At 40.2% G+C, this 21514-nt stretch overlaps 1 protein-coding gene across 2 annotated transcripts in view; it reads right to left on the reverse strand.

Annotated features, from left to right (window-relative positions):
- The window catches only part of dhcr7 (7-dehydrocholesterol reductase), a 57948-nt gene extending 37571 nt beyond the window's left edge, over positions 1-20377 (reverse strand). The window contains exons 1-3 of one of the 2 annotated variants that reach the window (XM_076287960.1): positions 20339-20377; positions 14641-14733; positions 102-324 (exon numbers count right to left, since the gene is read on the reverse strand). In XM_076287960.1, coding sequence (XP_076144075.1) covers positions 102-324; positions 14641-14729 — 312 coding nt within the window. In that variant the 5' untranslated portion in view covers positions 14730-14733; positions 20339-20377. Of the gene's footprint in view, positions 1-101; positions 325-14640; positions 14734-20280 lie in introns of both variants that reach the window. The other variant, XM_076287959.1, reaches the window with a different exon arrangement.
- Between the last annotated feature and the right edge of the window lie 1137 nt (positions 20378-21514).

Below are 21514 nucleotides of genomic sequence, written 5' to 3' on the forward strand. Positions count from 1 at the left end.
ATGTTGTGCATCTCTTGCAATATGAGGAGTTACAGGGCACATGAGGCACATTGAGAGCTACTTGGGAGAACAGAAATGTATAACAAAGAAAATGCCTGTACCTGGAAAATCACCCAAATTGAATATACTTTAGCTGCTGTCCATGTGATGGAGGGTATTTGGTCCCAGATAGAAAGCAGGGTAGAATCACCGTTGTAAAGGTCAATCAGGCAATGGCTGATGGAGCACTGATATTGATCGCATGTCATGACGAAGAAGAAAACAATGAAGGGTGCAAAGCACAGTAGCAGGATCACACTAATGAGGGAAAACCAGTCCACTTGCCTGTTGAAGTTGAATGAGAACATGATATAAAAACAGTTGCCAAGTATGTATTATAGCAAACATGGTATTGGAGAAATTATACATTTCAGAATGTATGATGCTCTTTAGCATGTAATCCATAGTGCTTGAAGTGATTTATATAGTCTAATAAATTACATGTTTGTGATCTAAATTGGTCGCAAATTAATAACATAGCCTATGTAGCAGGGTTAATGTCGTTTCCCTGAATTTCCCCACAAGATGTTCTTTTTGAGTTTCTGCATATTCTTTATAAACAGAAAGCATATTCTAACATGCATGCTGTGTAGGGATGAGGAGGTGTGACATGCACTGCAAAAAATAAAATAAATCTATAATCTTAAATCTATTAATCTTATATTAAGTTCAAATCATCTATTTGGTAGGAAAGGTCTAGATGGCTTATGTCATATGTTTCTAATTCATATAAAGTGTATATATTTTAACAATGTATAGTATTTTATAATCTGCATAATTACTAGTAGCAAAAAATATTTAGTCATTTTAATACTTTATATTGTGTGCATTGCTGGTGTGTAGGTGTAACTGAGTGCCTGTCACTTTAAGAAATATGTCAGAGTAATTAACCGTTAGTCTCATGGTTTTAGGCTAGTGAATAATAGTTGTGCATAGTCAAGTCAGTTTTCAAGTCAAGTCAGTTTTCAAGTCAAGTCAGTTTTATTTTTAAAGCGCATTTAACATGCACAGAGTGCAACCCAAAGCGCTCCACAAACAAGAAACATAACAGAAAGACAAAAGATGCCGGATGGATCGGCGTAGTTGCCAGCATGCCCATGACATGAAGATATGACGAATACATTTAAAAAATAACAAACACAAAAGATGCCGGACGGAGCGGCGTAGTCGCCAGCATACCCGTGACACCAAGAGATACAAGACAGGCAACAAAACAAATAAACAAATAAAAAGTAAAAAAAAAGAAAATACATTTAAAAAGGGGGAAAAGGTGATGTTAAAATTAGTCCAATTTCCAAACCAGCTGAAAATGTCCAAGGGCAATGATGACCCGCGTGAAAACTGCGCACAGCTGTGTCTTCACAACCGATGCAACGCCTTCGCAAGTTCTTTACAACTGACCAACCCGGTGAATTCACTGGCAGTCTGGAGATAACGTTAACGTTAGGCCTTGTAGACTGCAGTCTGGATATCACTGGAAGCACAGTCTGAAGTTGTGGGTGATCTTGCAGATCAGCAACTCGGTGGACTTTTAACAGCGACCATTTGTTGCTCCGTGAGATTGCAGCTCTTCAACGTTAACGTTAGTCTGCAGTTGGCATGGCAGCTCGCAGGTCAGCAACAGCTCGGTGGCCACGGCTGATCTTTCGCAGAGTAGCCTAGGTCCAGCTGTCCCGAGAGATCCCCTCGACCAGACAGTGAAGTGCAGCACCGCTCATGGATGGATGGAAGGATGTCAGAGGCCCAGTTAGTCAGCAGTTGGCATGGCAGCTCGCAGGTCAACAACAGCTCGGCGGCCACGGCAGATCTTTCGCAGAGTAGCCTAGGTCCAGCTGTCCCGAGAGATCCCCTCGGCCAGACAGTGAAGTGCAGCACTGCTTACGGATGGAAGGATGTCAGAGGCCCAGGGTAAAAGCTAGCCATAGCAAGCTCCCAATGGACAAACGTCAATGACATCAGCTGACTTAGAAGCAGTAAAAAGGACTAAGAATAACACGACAACTATCAAAAATAACGTAAATAAACAGGGAAAACATTTAACTAGACAAATCAATACAAAAAAATAAACATGACATTACATAAAATTACGAACATTACATAAAAACAAACAAAAACATGATGCCAGACGGAGCGGCGTCTCGCCAGCGTTAGGGATCGACCGATATGTTTTTTTAATTAATTATTTATTTAATTAATTATGCAAACTTCTTTCTTCTTTTGATACACAATTGTCAATCAACTTGCATCACTTGCAAGTGTATATCCTGTGTATCATTTTAATCCAAGAGCTGAGTGATAGCAATTATTTTCATAGAGTAGGTCTACACCAGTGTTTTTCAACCAGAGATCATCAGGCGTGCCGCAGAAAATTACAGTACCCAAATGTCACTCACTGGTCCAGAAAAGCAACTGTTGCATCAAAGAATTTATAACCACATGCTCTCATTGATTGTATGATTGCACTATTTGTGGTATGCAGGCATTGTACAACGTGGGCCCCATATCCAGTATTCACAGAATCATCACATATCCAGTTCATAACAACAATTAAATTAGATATAGTCACCTACAAATGAAACAGAGGGCGCTTGTTCTATTGAGCAGGTCTTGCATAGAAGCCATAATAAGGCCATATCTGTGTATTATTTGAAATTTTAGGCTATGGTATGTTTATTTTTTCTTCACACAGGATGTTAATGTGCCGTGGGACATTTTAAGTGTCAAAATTGTGCCGTGGCACAAAAAAGGTTGAAAAACACTGGCCTACACAATGGGCTATGTGCTTGTTAAAGCAACACCAAAGAGTTTTTTGTACCTTAAAATAATGTTTCCAAAATCGTTTCAGTGGTTCATCAACTCGTAACAGGGTGAACGGCACTTTCTGCATTCGCTTCGCGGCCCTCTATCGGCTATTACCGCACTATGTAAGTTTGCTGCATCGGGTAGCGGATCTGTAGTTCGATGGAATGAGACACGAGAAACTACAAATTTCACTTGCATCTGATGTCGCAATACATCGTACTTTCATAAAATCATGCAACTTATTCTACCTTGTCTGTGGACATTGTTATTTGCAAAGCCGGTGCTGGATAAACAAATAGTGCGTGCGACAGATGAAAAGTTCTTTGGTGTTGCTTTAAGGGACCTGTCACAAAGAGGATACTTTGCCATCGTGTGTGTGAGTGCACGGGAGAGGGAGAGGGAGAGGAAGAGGTGCATGCGTGATGGCAAGGGTTGTATAGTTTAACATATAGTTTTAAAATAGTTCGTAGGCTATTTAAGCATGCAATTTGTGTCCATATGCTACAGTGTTTCCCCTACAATGTATTCATCAGCGGCGCAGCAATTCAAGCGCCACTGCAAAAAAAAGTTGCCTAATTAAAAAAAAAAAAATAGACGCAAGTGAACTTCAGGAACAGCTGCCGTTCGTTCAGGTTTAATGTCAACAAATAATAGTAGGCTAACGTTGAAGGCGCAGTCAGGGATTCCACAGGAGATCACACTTGTTTGTGTTTATGTTTAAGTTTATTAGCAGACGCAATTTTGTGCAAAAAAACGTAGCCTACATTATGTTTACCAAGGAACCAAATTAAACACGCCAGCGAGATAGTTCGCCCCTATCTTCAGTAGCCTATTCCCAGATAAATTCCACGCATTGTTTCGTTTTTGTTTGTGATACAGGCAATGCTTTCAAGCCCTGTGTTGCTAACATACCTAGGCTGTGAAACTGAGGTCTAGCTAGCCTATTGGTGGGTTTAATTGAATTTGAGTAATAGGATACGCAACCATTTACATCTGAGATAGTTTGTAATTCCTGTAGAGCTCAAGAGACTTATCTGCTATAATCCAAGATAGATTTTCTTCGAGTTTTTGACCATTTATTTTACCAAATGACATGGGAAACATAATTCATTTCATCCACATATTCTTATGCACCATGCACAACAATGCTACTAAGTTAGCTTAAAACCGTGAGAATCAAGCAAGCGTCACGGACTGTCACGGCATTAAAGTGACAGGCACTCAATTCGACTTGCACAGCACCAATACAGTGTAATGACATGAAAGAGAGTCTATATAGTTTATACAGTGCTGTGCAAAAGTTAAGACACCCATGCTGAAATTGACTAAAGGGAGGAATAAAAAACATATTTTGCCTTTTGTCTTAATACCTTAATAAAAAAAAAATAGGATATCAATTATTTTTTAACGTATCATGTATCGTAAATAAATAAATGTTATTATATATAAATGTCTTAACTTATGCACAGCACTGTATATTCTAAATAGTAATAGTTTGTATAGTGGCCTACAGTGTACAGTTGTACAGTGGCTAATACTAATAATGTAAATGAAAAAGGTGAAAGAAAAACATTAATAATAATCCTGTTCAAGTACTGCAATAATCATGCTTTGTAAATGCTTGTGTTAATGGTTATGTCATAATTTGTAACTCAATCTGTCCATTTATTTCACAAAATCCACCAGAAGTCACCATTTAAGGAGTAATTTTTTCAAAATGTTCTCTTTTTTTTTGGGGGGGGGGGGGCTTCCTACGATCAACAGCACCGCTGCTGGAAAAAATTCTAGGGGAAACACTGTGCTATAAGCTACACTTTTGAGAGCCTAAAAGGCACGTTAATACCCAACTCAGGACGCGATTTAGTTCAGGTCGGATTAAATTACGGCTGGCTCTGGGTGCATGTAGTCTTTTCTGACAGTCCGTTTCAAAAAGCAGCAATTAGACTTTTTGACATTCGCTATCGCATAATTTAGGACTTGTCTGTACTATGTCCACCGAGGTGTCCCGTTATTCACAATTAACGGACAAGGCGGAGGCAAAGAACTCCCGACGCGCAGCACCCGGGTTTGAAGGCTAACTAGTAGCCTAAACACCATATCACTAACGTGCATCAATCGGGAATTCGCTAAATGAAGGAAGTGGGTTCTTTACTTATTGATCCAGATCAAAGAGACAATAGCTTACAAAGTGCTGTTTTTGTAACTTCAGTGTAGATGTGTAGATGATTGTGATTCATTGCAACTTCAGCAATGTAAGGTACCTTCCTTACCTTCAAAAAATAGCTCCGTACAGCTGATGTAACTGTTGCCATTATGTTGAGTTTATAAGATAATTTGTTTAGGTTTTATTTTGTAATTTTACATTGATTTATCTGGTAAGACAGAAGAGACTTTTATTTTGAAACCTCTACTAAGCTGCTATAACGTGAGTGAATGAGAGAGAAGTATGCAGGCACCGTATGCGTTGCTGTTGAGTTTAAGGTCACGCAGTTGAAAGTATTACAGTACATGCCTTAAATTAACTGAAGTTAAGAAGAACAGTTTAATGTTGAAGATAGGAAGGCTTCAAGATGATTTCCTTTCGTAGCATGCAGCCAACGAGATAATTTGTCTGTCTGTATTTATTTTCTATACGTGTTATTTTACTGCTGTGTGTGCTAATAAGCTAACATGGGTTTATGTGTTTAATACTGTGTATTATTAGTTTTCACGGTTTGACTATGGAGAAGACTTCATTAAAACCAGTAAAAGGAAACCACTTGTGTCTGCCCGTGCTTGAGAGGGAGTTACAGTGAAAACTCGGACTGTTCATCGGCGCGAGTGGGTGATGCAGCAAGCTGAAGGACTAGCGAGCTAATCTCAACGTGGTGGCTACGGTGCATCGAACGGTCGTCGAAGGACTGGCAGATGAGTGAAAAACACGTACTTGTAACACGTAGTTAAAACACACACATGGGCTGGAAGAGCAACGTTTCAAGGCAAAGCCATAACGAACTTGGACACTAACAAGAGTGGGCTAAGAAGAGGTTGCTGTTAAAGTTCATGTGAATGATAGCTGATTTAATTATTGTGCTGTATGTGGTTACAACTTTTCTGCTTAGCTAAAGGTTAAACTGAAACATATTTGAGTTCTCCAGAAGTGGTCTAAGTGAATTGATATTTTGTTTATACATTTTCAAGTATGTATGTTTCAAGTAAGTGCCTTTTGAAGTAGGGCCTACATCAGTGAAATATTGCTATTGACAATCATAGCTTATGATAATAATTTTATGTTTAAACGTACACACTTACATTTAAGAGACATTTATATTTAGCAATTGGTAGCAGGTAATGCTGAGATTAGCCTAGCTACATTTTCTGTCTAAGTTACATTTACAGTACATGTATATTGACATTTATGTAGTCAGTTTAAGAAAGTTATTCAACTATGGCAGAGTCTAGTGAGTCTACAGCTCAGGTAAGGGACAGTGTTGGGGATGATGTAAATCAAGACCCTTCAGAAGCTCAAGCTGAAGTCCAGCAAGAGGACGTGGAGCAGCCAAGACGTGGTGAACGAATCCGTACTTTAACAGACAAGGGTAAAGAAATGCAAGACAACAAAATTAAAGCACTTCAACTAAAGTTCAACTATATTTACAGCAAATGGAGAACACAAGTTAAATTCTCTAAACAGCCATTATCACAATCATCAGAGCCTTTATCAGATACTCTCCTTAATGACATTATTGGTGATGTCAGAGGCCTTTCTGCAGATATCCATATGTATGATGAACTACGCAGTGTTTCAACTCCAGACCAAGACACTCGCCGGAGAGTGGATCTGTGTGTAGAGATTTCGAACTTCATTGTTTCCAGAGCCTCAAGTCGTCTGAGTGGAAAGGTTCCAGAAGAAGAACAGCATGATTGGCCAGAAGCAGGTTCTCTTTGGAACTCAAAGAAAAGTGAAGTTGGTTCTGTCACCTCGATCTTGAAAGCTGCATCAGAGCAATCAAGCAAGTCTTCTGTGAAACGGCAAGAAGCTGCTGCTGACGCTGCAGCAAGCCAAGCTGTTCTGAAAGTGTTGCAAGAACAAGAAAGAGAGCAATTGGAAATACAGCGCCTAGAAGCAGAAGCTAAAAGAAAGATAGCTGCTCAAGAGGCAGCAGTTGTAAAGCGCCGTCTAGAACTACAAGCAGAAGAGGTAAGGAGAAGAATAAAGAAAGAGGAAGAGGAAGCTGAAATGAAAGCTCAACTAGAAGAAGAACATGCAGCTCTTCAAAGGACTCTGGAGGAAAAACGGAGAAAGATAAAGCATTTGGAGGCGGTAAAAGAGCTCAGTGCAGCGCAGGCAAGAATGCAGGTGTATGATCAGGGGTTTGCCATAAAGGAAGAGCCGAAAGACATACTGAGCCATGAGATGGTAGCAGATAACCAGCTGCTAGGTCCCACAAGCCGTCTGCCCCAGTTTGTATCTCCTGTCCCACAAGCTGTGACAATCTCCTCAAATGAAAGTACAGCTGAGCTTGTCAAGCTACTGGCAGATGCTTTAAGCGCCAACAGAATCCCAGTTCCTGAGCCTTCAATATTCAGTGGGGATCCATTGAAGTACAGCGACTGGAAACTCTCATTTGAAACACTCATTGACCAGAAGAATATCCAAGACAAAGAGAAGATATACTATCTCCGTAGATATGTAAGTGGACAAGCTAAGACTGCACTTGATGGCTATTTCCTACTTGGAACCGAATCTGCCTATGTTGCTGCATGGAAGATTTTGGAAGAGAGATATGGAAACCCATTTACAATCGCAAAGGCATACAGAGACAAACTCCAAGCATGGCCCAAGATGGGATCTAAAGACAGCTTTGAGCTCAGAGAGTTTGTTGATTTTCTCCGTAGTTGTGAGGCCGCCATGGTCCACATCCAGGCATTGCAAATCTTGAACGACTGTAATGAAAACAGAAAGATTCTTTCAAAGTTACCTGATTGGCTAACTGCGAGATGGAACAGGAAAGTCATTGAAGTAGAAGAACAGAGCAGCCAGTTCCCCTCCTTTAGCCAGTTTGTGAAATTTCTGACAAGAGAAGCGAAAATTGCCTGTAATCCGGTTACATCATTGCAATCACTAAAGCAAAGTGAAACTGACAAGCCAAAATACCAAAGACATCAAAATGTTAAAGCAAAGACACTGACTACAAGTTCTAATGAAGAGACTGTAAAGACATGCATTTTCTGTAAGAAGACTGGGCATGCTTTACACAAATGCAGGAAGTTTGTGGAGAATTCAGTCACTGATAGAGTGAAATTTGTTCAAGCTGAAAGGCTATGCTTTGGTTGCCTCAAGTCTGGTCACCTCTCAAAGAGCTGCAACAATAGGAGTGTTTGCGATGCATGCCACAAGCGGCATCCTACTTGTCTGCATGAGGAGAGACACAAAGAAGAACAAAGACTACCACGAACCAAGCAAAATCCAAGTCAAGAGAAATCAAGTACAACTCAAGAAAAGAGCAAAGAAAGGCCTCAAGTAACACAACATAAAGAAATAGTCACAGTTGCTACTTCAAATCGAGTTATCCTGGATAAAGCTAATACACAGACCTCTGCAATAATTCCTGTCTGGCTTTCATCTGCAACTCAACCAGCACAAGAAGTCCTTGTATATGCTCTCTTGGATTCTCAAAGCGACACAACTTTTGTTTTAAGTGAAGTAGCCGAAGCATTGGAGGCCAACAAAGAGCAAGTCAAGTTAAAACTCGTGAATTTATTCCCGCTAACAGAACTCACATACCAACTGATGAAACTGCAAAGGCTTGGTCCCATCTAGAGCACCTCCAAGAAGATGTAGCACCTTTGCAAGACTGTGAAGTAGGTCTGCTCATTGGTTACAACTGCTCACAAGCCCTTCTGCCACGAGAAGTTGTGTCCGGCAAAGAAAATCAGCCTTACGCACAGCGCACGGATCTTGGATGGAGTATTGTCGGCCATGGGAATCCCTGTGTAGATTATGGAGATGCCTTCGGAATCAGCCATCGCATAGTAGTGAGACAGGTGACACCAGGTGTTGAGCCCTCTGTCAATCTCAAAACAGAAGTGCACTATGTGAACAGATCCAAAGTTAAAGAAATTACCCCTTTAGACATCATAAAGGTCTTTGAATCAGACTTCTCAGAAAGAGCTGGAGAAGAGGATCCTGTGTCTCAGGATGACCTCAAGTTCCTGTCAAAGATGAGAGAAGGCATAACACAAAAGGACAATGGTCATTATGAAATGCCATTACCGTTCAAAGAGGAAAGACCAAAACTACCAAACAATAAGATATGTGCAATACATCGCCTAAATTGTCTTGAAAGGAGGCTAAAAAAGAATGAAACATACTACAAAGACTATGTAAACTTTATTGATGACATAATTTCACATGGTGATGCAGAGAAGGTCCCTGAGGAAGAAATTGACAACAGTCCGGCTTGGTATATTCCACACCATGGAGTTTATCATCCACAAAAACCCGGGAAAATACGTGTAGTGTTTGACTGTTCTGCCAAGTTCCAAGAAACATCTCTCAATGACCATCTGCTCACTGGACCTGACCTGACAAATACACTGGTGGGTGTCCTGTGCAGATTCAGAAAAGGCTCCATAGCAGTGATGTGTGACATCGAAAGGATGTTTCATCAGTTTCATGTGAAAAGAGAAGACCAAGATTACTTACGAGTCCTTTGGTGGGAGAATGGCAATTTGGAAACCACACCATCAACCTACAGGATGAAAGTCCACCTGTTTGGAGCGTCTTCGTCTCCTGGCTGTGCCAACTTTGGCCTGAAACATCTGGCAGCACAAGGGCAAGATCAATACAGTGAAGATACGATACGCTTCATACAAAGAAATTTTTATGTAGACGATGGTCTGGCAAGTGTCCAAACTGAGGAGGAAGCCATCCAGCTTGTCAAAGAATCAAGAGAACTTTGTTGCACTGGCAAGTTAAAACTCCATAAGTTCATTTCCAATAACAACAATGTGATGGTATCCATCCCAGAGGAGGGACGTGCCACAATCAAAGATCAAGATATGGCCTTAAGCCTACCACATATGGAGAGAGCGCTTGGAGTAGAGTGGTGCATCACATGTGACTCATTCAAGTTCAGAGTTCAAGTAAAGTCCAATCCACTAACAAGAAGAGGTGTGCTCTCTACTGTAGCCTCAATGTACGATCCATTAGGATTCATGGCACCTTTCGTCCTTCTAGGGAAACAAATACTCCAACAAATGTGCAGAGAGAAGATCGGCTGGGATGAGGAACTTCCAGAAAATGTAAGACCTCAGTGGGAGTCCTGGATCAGAGACCTACCCAATCTAGCTGAAATGGAAATTAAAAGATGCTACTTACCTTCAAGTTTCGGCAACGTCAAAGGGTATGAGCTTCATCATTTCTCCGATGCCAGTGTGTCTGGATATGGTGAATGCACTTACCTGCGAGCTGTTAGTGAATCTAATGATGTTCATTGCTGTCTAGTAATGGGAAAGGCAAGAGTCTCGCCGACGAAAGTTACAACGATACCAAGACTGGAACTCTCTGCGGCAGTAGTTGCAGTCAGAACCAGTGACATGCTCCATAACGAACTAGAAATCCAAGATCTCCAAGAATATTTTTGGACGGATTCCACAGTCGTTCTTGGCTACATAAATAACGACGCCAAAAGATTTCAAGTGTTCGTAGCTAACCGGATACAAAGGATCAAGTCAAGCACAAAGCCTGAACAATGGGCCTATGTTGCATCTGAGGACAACCCGGCAGACCATGCCTCTCGAGGGTTAACTGCGAAGCAACTCAAGACTTCCAATTGGTTCTCTGGACCGAAGTTTCTGTGGGAAAAGGAACTACCTGACAGAAAGTGCAAGGTGGGAGAAGTTAAGGAAGATGATCCGGAACTCTGCAAGGCTGTTGTGTTAAACACTAAGGCAAAGGAGGAAAGATCATTAGTGGACCGCCTTGAGAAGTTTTCAGATTGGTCAAGGGTAGTACAAGCAGTCGCCAGGTTGAAACGACGAGTCAAGGAACACAAAGGTGTGAAGCAAAGAACCAACGAAAGCACAAGCTTAGAAGAAAGGAAAGAAGCAGAGATTGCGATCATCAAGTTAGTTCAAGAAGAAGCGTTCCCAGATGAGATAAAGAGCTTGAAAGTAAGGAATGTTGTCGCCAAGACCAAACATAGTACGCTGTACAAGTTAAGTCCAATTTTGGATGAAGAAGGTACCTTAAGAGTGGGAGGACGCCTAAGTCAAGCCTCGTTACACCCACATGTCAAGCATCCAGCGATACTTCCCAAGAATAGTCACATATCAGCCTTACTTATCAAGCACTTTCATGAAAGGGTTCATCATCAGGGACGTGGAATGACCGTGAACGAACTGCGAGCTAATGGATGGTGGATCCTAGGATGCAGCAGCGCAGTATCGTCACACATTTTCAAATGTGTCAAGTGTCGGAAGTACAGAAGACGTACTGAAGAACAAAAAATGGGTAACTTACCTCAAGATAGAATGGAAACGACTCCACCATTCACTTACGCCGGCATAGACTGTTTTGGTCCTATCTATGTTAAAGAAGGAAGAAAAGATGTTAAAAGATATGGTCTCTTACTTACCTGTCTATGTTCGAGAGCCATACACATAGAAATGCTTGATGACATGACAACTGACGCATTTATCAATTCCTTGAGAGCGTTCATTGCCATGAGAGGAAATGTTCGTCAGCTACGAAGCGACCAAGGAACCAATTTTATTGGTGCAAGGAGAGAGTTTGCAGAACTCATGAAAGGAATGGATGAAGAGAGAGTGAAGGCTCTAGGATGTGAATTTCTAATGAATCCTCCAGCGGCAAGTCATATGGGCGGCGTCTGGGAGAGACAAATTAGAACTATAAGGAGTGTTCTTACTGCAATTCTCGACCAGTCAGCGCAAAGACTTGACAGCTCCTCTTTAAGAACATTCTTATATGAGGTAATGGCAATTGTTAATAGCAGACCACTTACCGCTGAACATTTGAATGACCCATCCGCACCTGAACCTTTGACTCCAAACCACATTCTTACGATGAAGTCCACCATAATACTTCCTCCACCTGGACAGTTTGTGAGAGAAGATCTGTATCTTAAAAAAAGGTGGCGTCGAGTTCAATATTTGGCCAATGAATTTTGGATTCGATGGAAAAGGGAATATCTATTGAGTTTACAACCAAGACAGAAGTGGCAGAAGAATAGAAGAAACCTGAAGGTGAATGACATTGTACTTTTACAAGAAGATCACGCACCACGCAATGAATGGAAGCTGGCCAGAATAACAGAAGTTTATCCAGGGTCAGATGATAGGGTGAGAAAGATCAGATTGTTGGTTAGTGACACCTCATTTGATGATAAAGGTAATTCCACAACAAAGACAGTGTTTCTTGAAAGACCTGTACACAAGCTTGTTACTTTGCTTGAAGCAGAATAATATGTTTAATGTTTAGCCTGACATTCCATACTGGTTGATAACAGGAAATGTTTTATTGAATGTTTGAAGTGTTCAATTGCAACTGTTGTGTTTAGATAAATCCCACATAAAGACTGGTGTGATTTGGTGGGAGTGTAACTGTTGCCATTATGTTGAGTTTATAAGATAATTTGTTTAGGTTTTATTTTGTAATTTTACATTGATTTATCTGGTAAGACAGAAGAGACTTTTATTTTGAAACCTCTACTAAGCTGCTATAACGTGAGTGAATGAGAGAGAAGTATGCAGGCACCGTATGCGTTGCTGTTGAGTTTAAGGTCACACAGTTGAAAGTATTACAGTACATGCCTTAAATTAACTGAAGTTAAGAAGAACAGTTTAATGTTGAAGATAGGAAGGCTTCAAGATGATTTCCTTTCGTAGCATGCAGCCAACGAGGTAATTTGTCTGTCTGTATTTATTTTCTATACATGTTATTTTACTGCTGTGTGTGCTAATAAGCTAACATGGGTTTATGTGTTTAATACTGTGTATTATTAGTTTTCACGGTTTGACTATGGAGAAGACTTCATTAAAACCAGTAAAAGGAAACCACTTGTGTCTGCCCGTGCTTGAGAGGGAGTTACAGCTGAAGCCCAGTCTACAGTCTGCCTGACTGCCTCAGTGAGAATCCTAAACTTTTTCTGTGTTCAGTCTTCGATCCTGATTGGCTGCATTCGTGCTAACTAACAAATCAGACGGTGTAGTGGGCAGACTCTTGACCACAGAGTAGCAAATGCAGGGAGTGAGAGACGCTTTACAGACAAAGTAGCGCGTTTATTTATTCATTTCAATATCGGCTTATCGGTGGAAAAATGACTGATACAGATTATTATAAAAATGCTAAATATCGGCCCTAATAATCGGCCAGGCCGATAATTGGTCGACCCCTAGCCAAGTGGAATAACACATGTATTAACTAGGTCGACCAATTATCGGCCGGGCCGATTATTAGCAAAATGGATGTTCCAAAACAGTGCATTAGTAGTCTGTGAAATGAATGTCCCACACTGTAGTTGGCATTATAGCATTAGGCCTATAGCATATGCCATTATAATTACACTGGCATTATAGTTTGATACTGCAGCTGAAGTTAGACTTGAAGAAGAATCTGTCTAATCACCGGTTCCATTTTTTAACAGCCATTTCATTATTGATAAGTTGATTACATTTCTATATTAACATGTTCTATTAAAGAAAAGATAGAAAATAACTATTTGCGTGTGCTGTAAAATGGTTAGAAGAAATGAAATCGGAATCGGCTAAAATCGGTATCGGCAGGTGAAACTCTATGAAAAATCAGAAATCGGAACCGGCCCAAAAATCGGTTCATCTCTAGTACCAAGAATAGGCTGGATATACTTAAACCTTTATGTATACTTAAAGGAGAATTCCGGTGTGATTTTGACCTAAAGTGTTTTGAAACATGATACCGAGTGTGAACGTATGTCTCATAGCCCATCTCGGCTTGTCCCCTGCACTCCGAAATCTGGCGCTAGTTAGACGATGCTACCAACAAGGCGGTCAATGGTGGTGCCTCGGGCATCGGCATATATGCAAATAAATCACTGTTTTACACCATTTAGGAGGCTCAATGTATCTCCACACTTCATTGGTAGACTTCCGAGGGCCCTGACATTTAAAACGAGACATTGAGAACTTTGAAAAAGCACTGGTAGTTTACTTACAAGACGATTTATACAGACAGTATCTTCACGAAGTTTAGCGTTTGCAGCCATCTTGAATTTAGTCACGATAAGTCGAGCGACGAGTAAGAATGAACAGGTATGATAAGGGATCAGATTCCAAAAATAATTCTGTGGAAATGCATGGATTACAGTTTCTTCCAGTAGCAGCAACTGGAATCCATGCATTTCCACAGAATTATTTTTGGAATCTGACCGCCTTGTTGGTAGCATCGGCTAACTATCGCCAGATTTCGGAGTGCAGGGGACAAGCCGAGATGGGCTATGAGACATACGTTCACACTCGGTATCATGTTTCAAAACACTTTAGGTCAAAATCACACCGGAATTCTCCTTTAAATCAATCAATATAAGCCTCTGATCAGTACACAAAAAGTAAGCTATACGTATGCTTAGTTCAAAATAAGTAGACCAACAGTACACTTCCATAACCTTCTTTTTGCTAAGGGATTGTTGAAATAGGTCTTTTTAATTTACTGTAGGATCACTGACAGTAAAAAACCTAAGCTACTAGTGTTTATGTAGACCATAAACAAGACACATTATGTGTATGTTAGAAATGATTTCAGATATGCCTCAGACTTACCAAGCCCGTCCCCACTGGCCATGTAGCACTTTCTTGACGTGTTCCTCAGACATGACTCCAGAAGAATGTGAATGTGTCGCTGTCATCATCTCCCTTGAGAGAGGATAGAGAAGATTAACTAAGGAACAATGTGAAAGAGAAAACATTTAATGAAACTATAAGCACACTTAGCAAGCAAAGACCTCTGCCAAGACTATAGGCTAGCTCTGGTCTGTATAATTGCCTGTGTCCACCAATAACGATTTTTGCGCTGATTTTCTATACAAATCCTTTGATGTTCAGCGTTCACAGAGAAAAAAACTCTCGGTGCTTACCATTTTGACATTGAAAGTTAACATCTGTTCAACTTTAAGAACAGCGCTGGACTTATCAATGACACTTCTCTCTTGATGACCAACCAAAACTTAGTAACCTAGCAACACTAACATGACAACTTCACTGGAGCGCTCTGAAAATGTGGTTGAGGGCCTTCATCACAAAGAAAATGTGATTGGTGGACACGGGCCTTATAAGTCAGGCCAAAGCCTTCAATAAGTAAAATCCTACCACACTTGTTTGTTCTAACCATTTATTACACCAGCTGAGTCTTCTCAACTAAGTCTTCAAATTATGAGGCAAATTATTAGCCTGGAGGACCAGACCCAATCTGAAAGATTAAGGGTCTGGCCACGAATAACGTAATGGCCCAACTCGAGGAGCGGCACTAAGCACGCATTTGAAAATCTCACTGCACGCAATTGGATAACAGTATACAATATCAATGTTAACTGACTGATTCCGGACTTCGACGCAATTGGATAACGCTACGTCTGTGATCTGTTTAGCTCGCCTCTGGCCCGCCTATATCAGCTACACAGATATGATTGGTTCCCCGCGATGCAAGGGGCAAAAGTTACGTGCATCATTACTCGTTGCCAGAGTCTCTCGCTGAGCAAATGCTTCCGCGAGAACTCTGGATTCCCAGGATAGCAAATTATGATTATGAGGTGAAATCCCCACTGAATCACAACCCATGTAAATAACACTGGTCTTAACCAAATCAGTCACAATAGACCTCTGAAGTTCGCCTACAAAAAAGCTATCATCTTTTAAATTAGATTAGATTCAACTTTATTGTCATTGCACAAGTAAGGACAACCAGTACAACGACATGCAGTTTAACATTTAACCAGTAGTGCAATCATTAAAAAGTGGTTTTCTTTATAGCAGTGCTTAAAAAATACATAAAACACAGAAGTGCATTAGCAAATAAAGTGCATAGTTCTGAGGAATCAGACAGTCCATAGTCCATAATTAGTAAAGACAGAATGCAGTATGATTGTCTATGGTGCATTGTTGAGGTGCATTGTTGAGGTGCGTTAATAAAATGCATAGTGGTCAGAGATAGTCAGACAGTCCAGTGTTTCCTCTAGATTTTTTTTAGCAGTGGGGGAATAGAATATCTTTCTTAACCTCTATTTACACAAAACACAATGGATCTTTGACTAATTAGGCTTTTTTACTATGGCTTAGACTCATAGGATCTATAGCCTATAGCTTAATTTGAACCTATAGCATAATAATAATAATAATAATAATAATAATAATAATAATAATAACATGGGGGTTGGGGGGTGTCACCCCCGGGATTTTTTTTAATTCTAGTTGCTAATCAAACCATTTAACGTTAGAGGGACAGGATTCAGGAACTAAAGACAGGCCCATCTTCTGTCTGACTCATGTCACGTTAACCCATGCATTAAACCACATGTCACTGCTTGAACATGGTTCACATTGACAATGGAGAAAACTCTAGCCTACACGCATTCACTCGTCTATTATTTATACTCATTGGCAAACTGAAACTAACTTCACCGTGGTGTCAGTCAACGACAAAACAGTTATACACTGTTAGTTACTTTTACTATTGACTGACAATGGGTTACCTTCGAAAACATAGGCTGGAAAAAGCAGAGTTCCTTACATCTCGTGACAGTGCATCTTCAGCTGTGCTTCATATTTGCCTCTCCATCATTACCAATTACTCATTCTGATTTTATTTTATTTTTATTGTTATTTATTTATTTTTTCTTGATTTTAGTATTATCTTATTTTGGACTCTTTAGTAGCCCCTTTGTGTATTTCTTTATCCATTTATTCTATGTTTTATCTTTAGTTTTATGAGCATTGAAGGAATGTGTATAGTTGCATGTCTTACTGAAGATGTATGGGGGGGGGTGGGTTGTCTGTAAGTCTCTTTTCCTTAACTGTCTTGGACGCTGTAACAATGCAAATTTCTCCTTTGGGAGACAATTAAAGGATTATCTTATCTTATCTTATCTTATCTTATCTTATCTTGTGGATTGCGTCTTGTTGTCATTTTAACGCCTTCACTATATAGATCCCCCCATTTATATTTTTATAGCCTTACCTGTGAAGCACTTTGGGTCAATTGTTGTTTTAAATGTGCTATAAATAAAGTGACTTTACTTGACATTTGCCCATGTTAAATTGTGTAATCACATTAGGCTACAAGTCCGATATATAGATAAAATTCACGATTTCATTTCAGCAGTGCATAGTGTAGTGGAATAGGTTACTTATTAGCTAATCAGTCAACTTTTATGACACCCAAGGTTCGAATCTCAGCTAGATCGCAAGTGCGTTGTTCCGTTTAATTTTTTTCTGTTCAGACAGTATGTGTTGTATTTGTGTGGATAATGCTTCAACAGACATGTGTTAACATAAACTGGTGATGTTTTCAGCTATATCCATTATTTTGTTTCACTTGCAAACTTTGTGTAAATCTGAATCTCTGGCACTCCAGGGGCGGAGGCAGAGCAGAACGCTCTTAAGAAGTAGGCAGGGCCTTGTTGAATATTCACTGTTTTTATGCAAATATCACCAGTTAACATGATCACCAGCCAAACTGGCACACCTGCGCCAGTGGCACAAAAAGTGGGTATGCGCTATATGCGGCGCATAGGGGCGCCAAAGCAATGGTAAAATAATTAAAATAAGGGTAAGGCTATTTGCACCCCTGGTACAAATATCAATGTATGCTATTCGTACCCCGGTGCACACAGCAATGTGTCCTATTAGTACCCCGTCTGGTACAAATATCAATGTATGCTATTCGTACCCCGGTGCACACAGCAATGTGTTCTATTAGTACCTTGTCTGGTACAAATATCAGTGTATGCTATTCGTACCCCGGTGCACACAGCAAAGTGTTCTATTAGTACCTTGTCTGGTACAAATATCAGTGTATGCTATTTGCACCCCTGTGCATTTAATCTGGCATATTGATCACACAATGTAATATTTTTTTTTTTTTTTAAAACAAGCAACATGTTTTTTGTTGTTGTTACATAACAGAATGTGAATAGCTCAGCTGTGTAATAGACACTCTGAATAAGGTATGCTGTTTGCATCAATGTACAGTTAGAAGTGGATGCTATTCGTACCCAGGTGTTTATAGTACTGCATGCTATTTACACCCTGGTGCATGAACTAGCTAATTGTTGCAATCAAAACTTCCGTTTGAGAACCGATTTCTTGTTCAAATTGCGCGCCTTCTCTCCAGAGACGTTGGTACACATGCACACTGACTCCGCCAAAACGCATCACACGGGAATTGAACCCTGGTCTCCCGCATGCCAGCCTGTGACCACTGCACTATCTGCTTTGACAAGTTGAAGTTTGCAGGTAAACTTATAGTTTATAGGCCTGAACGTCATATTCACGAAATTTCTGTTAGCTAACAAACTGACGGTTGTATGTGTTCACTGAACAAAGATTGTGAAAATAAAACACAACTTTTCCATCTCAACTTTAATTTGAACAGATATTAGTGCTGAAACCGTTCAGAATTCTTCACTTTCTGCTGACAAAAAAACGAATGTCTGCCATGTTTTTTGGCCACGCGAGCAACATGTTTTTGTTGTTATGTTACAGGGTGTGAATAGCCCAGGGGGGTATTCCAAGTACGTGGTTTAATGATAAACCTAGGTAAGTTAACTCAGAGTAAGTGGTAAACCTCCTACAACAAAAGCCCTATGGTATTGTTTTGTTAGGAGAATGAAGCCATACAGTTCTTCAACCCAGGTTTGTCACTAAACCACGTACTTGGAATACCCCCCAGTTGTGTGGCCAAGGCTATTCGTACCAGGGATACAAATAGACACTCCGTTAAAATAATAGGCCTATATATATATATATATATATATATATATATATAAAATGGTATTTTCTATATGTAGCTACTGTTCTGCGTTTCTAAATCATTTCAACATTTTCTCAATGTTATATAATGGACTAACAGGCTAGAGTAGGCCATATCTCAAGATTCCATCATAGAATTCTGACATAGAAAAGGGTGTGGGGGCGCTAGATAGTGAGTTGCCGTCTAAAAAGATGGATACAGCGAAAAAGCTGCAGGCGGCTAAAAATAGAAAAGGAAAGAGGGAAAAGGAGATGGCAAGGGATGCAACAGCCGTTAAATAAGTGAATGGTGAAAGGCAACAGGTAGACGTCTGTGCTTGGAGTTAACAGCGTTTGAGCATATGCCAATTGAAACACAGCCTATTCATCAGATAGCTAGGTGGCTACCATGCTCATACTGCACTTTTAATGGCAAACTGCAAACAGAAATGTCACGCTAGCACTCATTCAAGGATCTTTGACTCATTACATGTTTCCATATCCTTAACAATGAATTGCGTTGTCAATATGGCGCAAACAAACAAGTAGGCCTATAGAGTTATCATCTTTTCTTGAATTTCCCCTAGGGATCAATATCTATCTATCTATCTATCGGTGAGCAACAGCTGGCAAAAGGGCGTTATGAAGCGTTTAGAGTAGACTCTGTCTCTGGCAGCATTTATTTAAACAATAATAATATTTAATACACACTAATTGTGTAAATTATTGGCCTTTTTTTTTGTGTGTGGGGGGGGGGGGCAATATTGTTGCATATCCCTGAAAAAATGGGTAACTGCGCCCCTGACCTGCGCTGTCGAGAAAACTTTCCCGAATGACCGTGAGGGAATGTTATGCAAACGTTCCCACATGCTTCAGCGGACGTCCGCTGAACTGACAATTTAAAAACCCCGAACCGAAAATTGTTTGCTTATGGATGCATATAGTAGACCTCTCCCTGATGTGAAAGGTTAAGCTATACGACTGTTGTTTTACGCAACTACATCTGGATCTGTGTCATCGCGTTGGTAGGCTATACGCAAATATTTCATGTTTGCTTCCAGGCTGGAGTAAAGTAACGTCAAAAGGAAGGTTAACATAGTGAACGAATCTGCTGCAAAACGCATGCGAGAGCAATAGCCTAGGCTACACAAGCAAGTAAACACACTAGAATAGACCTATCGTAAGATAACAACCAACCAATAAACCAACTGAATAGGCTACCTGGCTTTAATTCTAGCCTCATATAATCATGTCAATCAACTAAAACAGAGCACAAAGCACCAACATTATTTAAGGAAACATGCAAGTCTGAAAAAAAGTCTATCAACAACATGCAGGATAGGCTACTGTAGGCTAAACAACATCTCACCGCTGCTTTGCAAGATATCACTAGATCTATAAGTAATCATTCCCAATGCAAGTCATTTACTGTAAAAATAAATTCTGATTCATACTCACACTTGGAAGATTTACACAGCAACTCGAATAATACCGGCTAGCCAGATGTGTTACGTACCTGAATTTCTTAGATGGAGTTCCGCCTACTCGCGTAGGCTATGTAAGCGATACCATCCAGTCACATTCAAGTGATGCATCTACGTATTATCGGTTAGACATTCGATTGGTCAGCGCTAGCTAGAGCCATAAACGCCCCATAAGGCGAGAGCTACGGAAGAAGCCCCTAGCCTAGCTGCAGTGTGAAATGTAGGTGGAGCTCAGCCCACGTTGATCAATGGTTAATTTGCCTTTTGGTCCGGTGTTACATGTCAACTGCCTCCAATGTTAACTGGCTGCGTTGATGATTGTTTCTTCGACAGGTGTGGCCGCCTGCAGATTTGTCATTTTCTGATAAACTGGTAGGCCTACTGGTAGCCTACTGATACAAATATGCATGACATATCAAAATTGTCTGTAGGCTATGCACTGTGCCATTAGCCTATGCCACCAAAAAAGTGAATTGGTGGTTGACATAGCCTATGGCCTTTTTTTGGTCCAATGTGTCAAAGATAAGAAATTATAGAAAAATATATCAAAAATGGTGATATTGGAAAAGCCTGTTTTATATGAATATACAGAGCATTCATGGGGTTAATCATCCATTTTTTCACAATTTTCAGCCAAACCAGAATAAGCTCATATGGCGTGACTGCAAGCACATTTCACAAATTTAGATTTTGAATTAAAACAAGAAAATTAATTCATTTTCTGCAATCATAATATGATAATCCAGATGTCTGCTTGTGTGTCTGCTTGTATGAAAGTTCAGGCATAAGATTTTGAAGCTACCCTTAACTTAAACATTTTGTTCCAAAAATGGATATGGTGTGATGCCATATTCCTTTTTTTAAACGGACAATTGTTTGGAGACCTTTGGGGAGTGGGGGTCCTCCTTTCAGGAGGAAGAACAACACCTAAGAAGAACAGTGAAAGTTGAGTTGTGTCTCTTCATGTTTTCAAAAAAATCAAATCCAGTATATCAAGTATATCCGGTATATCAAGTTAGTCCAGGCAAAGTAGAGACCAGAGATCCAGGAAGCAGGGATAAGGTCTTACACAGATCTCTGCCGTCCTAACAGTCACCCAGGTATACAGGGCATACAAGGCCAAATAGAGAGGGTGTCTGTACCAAGACTGTCAACTCTTACTCGACCCACTAGGGGAATTATTCGTAGCAATCTTATTACGATAAAAA

This window comes from Alosa pseudoharengus, unplaced genomic scaffold (assembly GCF_046254945.1).
Source record: "Alosa pseudoharengus isolate Yale_2024_CS ecotype anadromous, Long Island Sound unplaced genomic scaffold, YU_APseudo_1.1 YU_APseudo_1.1_scf_16, whole genome shotgun sequence".
Lineage (NCBI taxonomy): Eukaryota > Metazoa > Chordata > Actinopteri > Clupeiformes > Clupeidae > Alosa > Alosa pseudoharengus.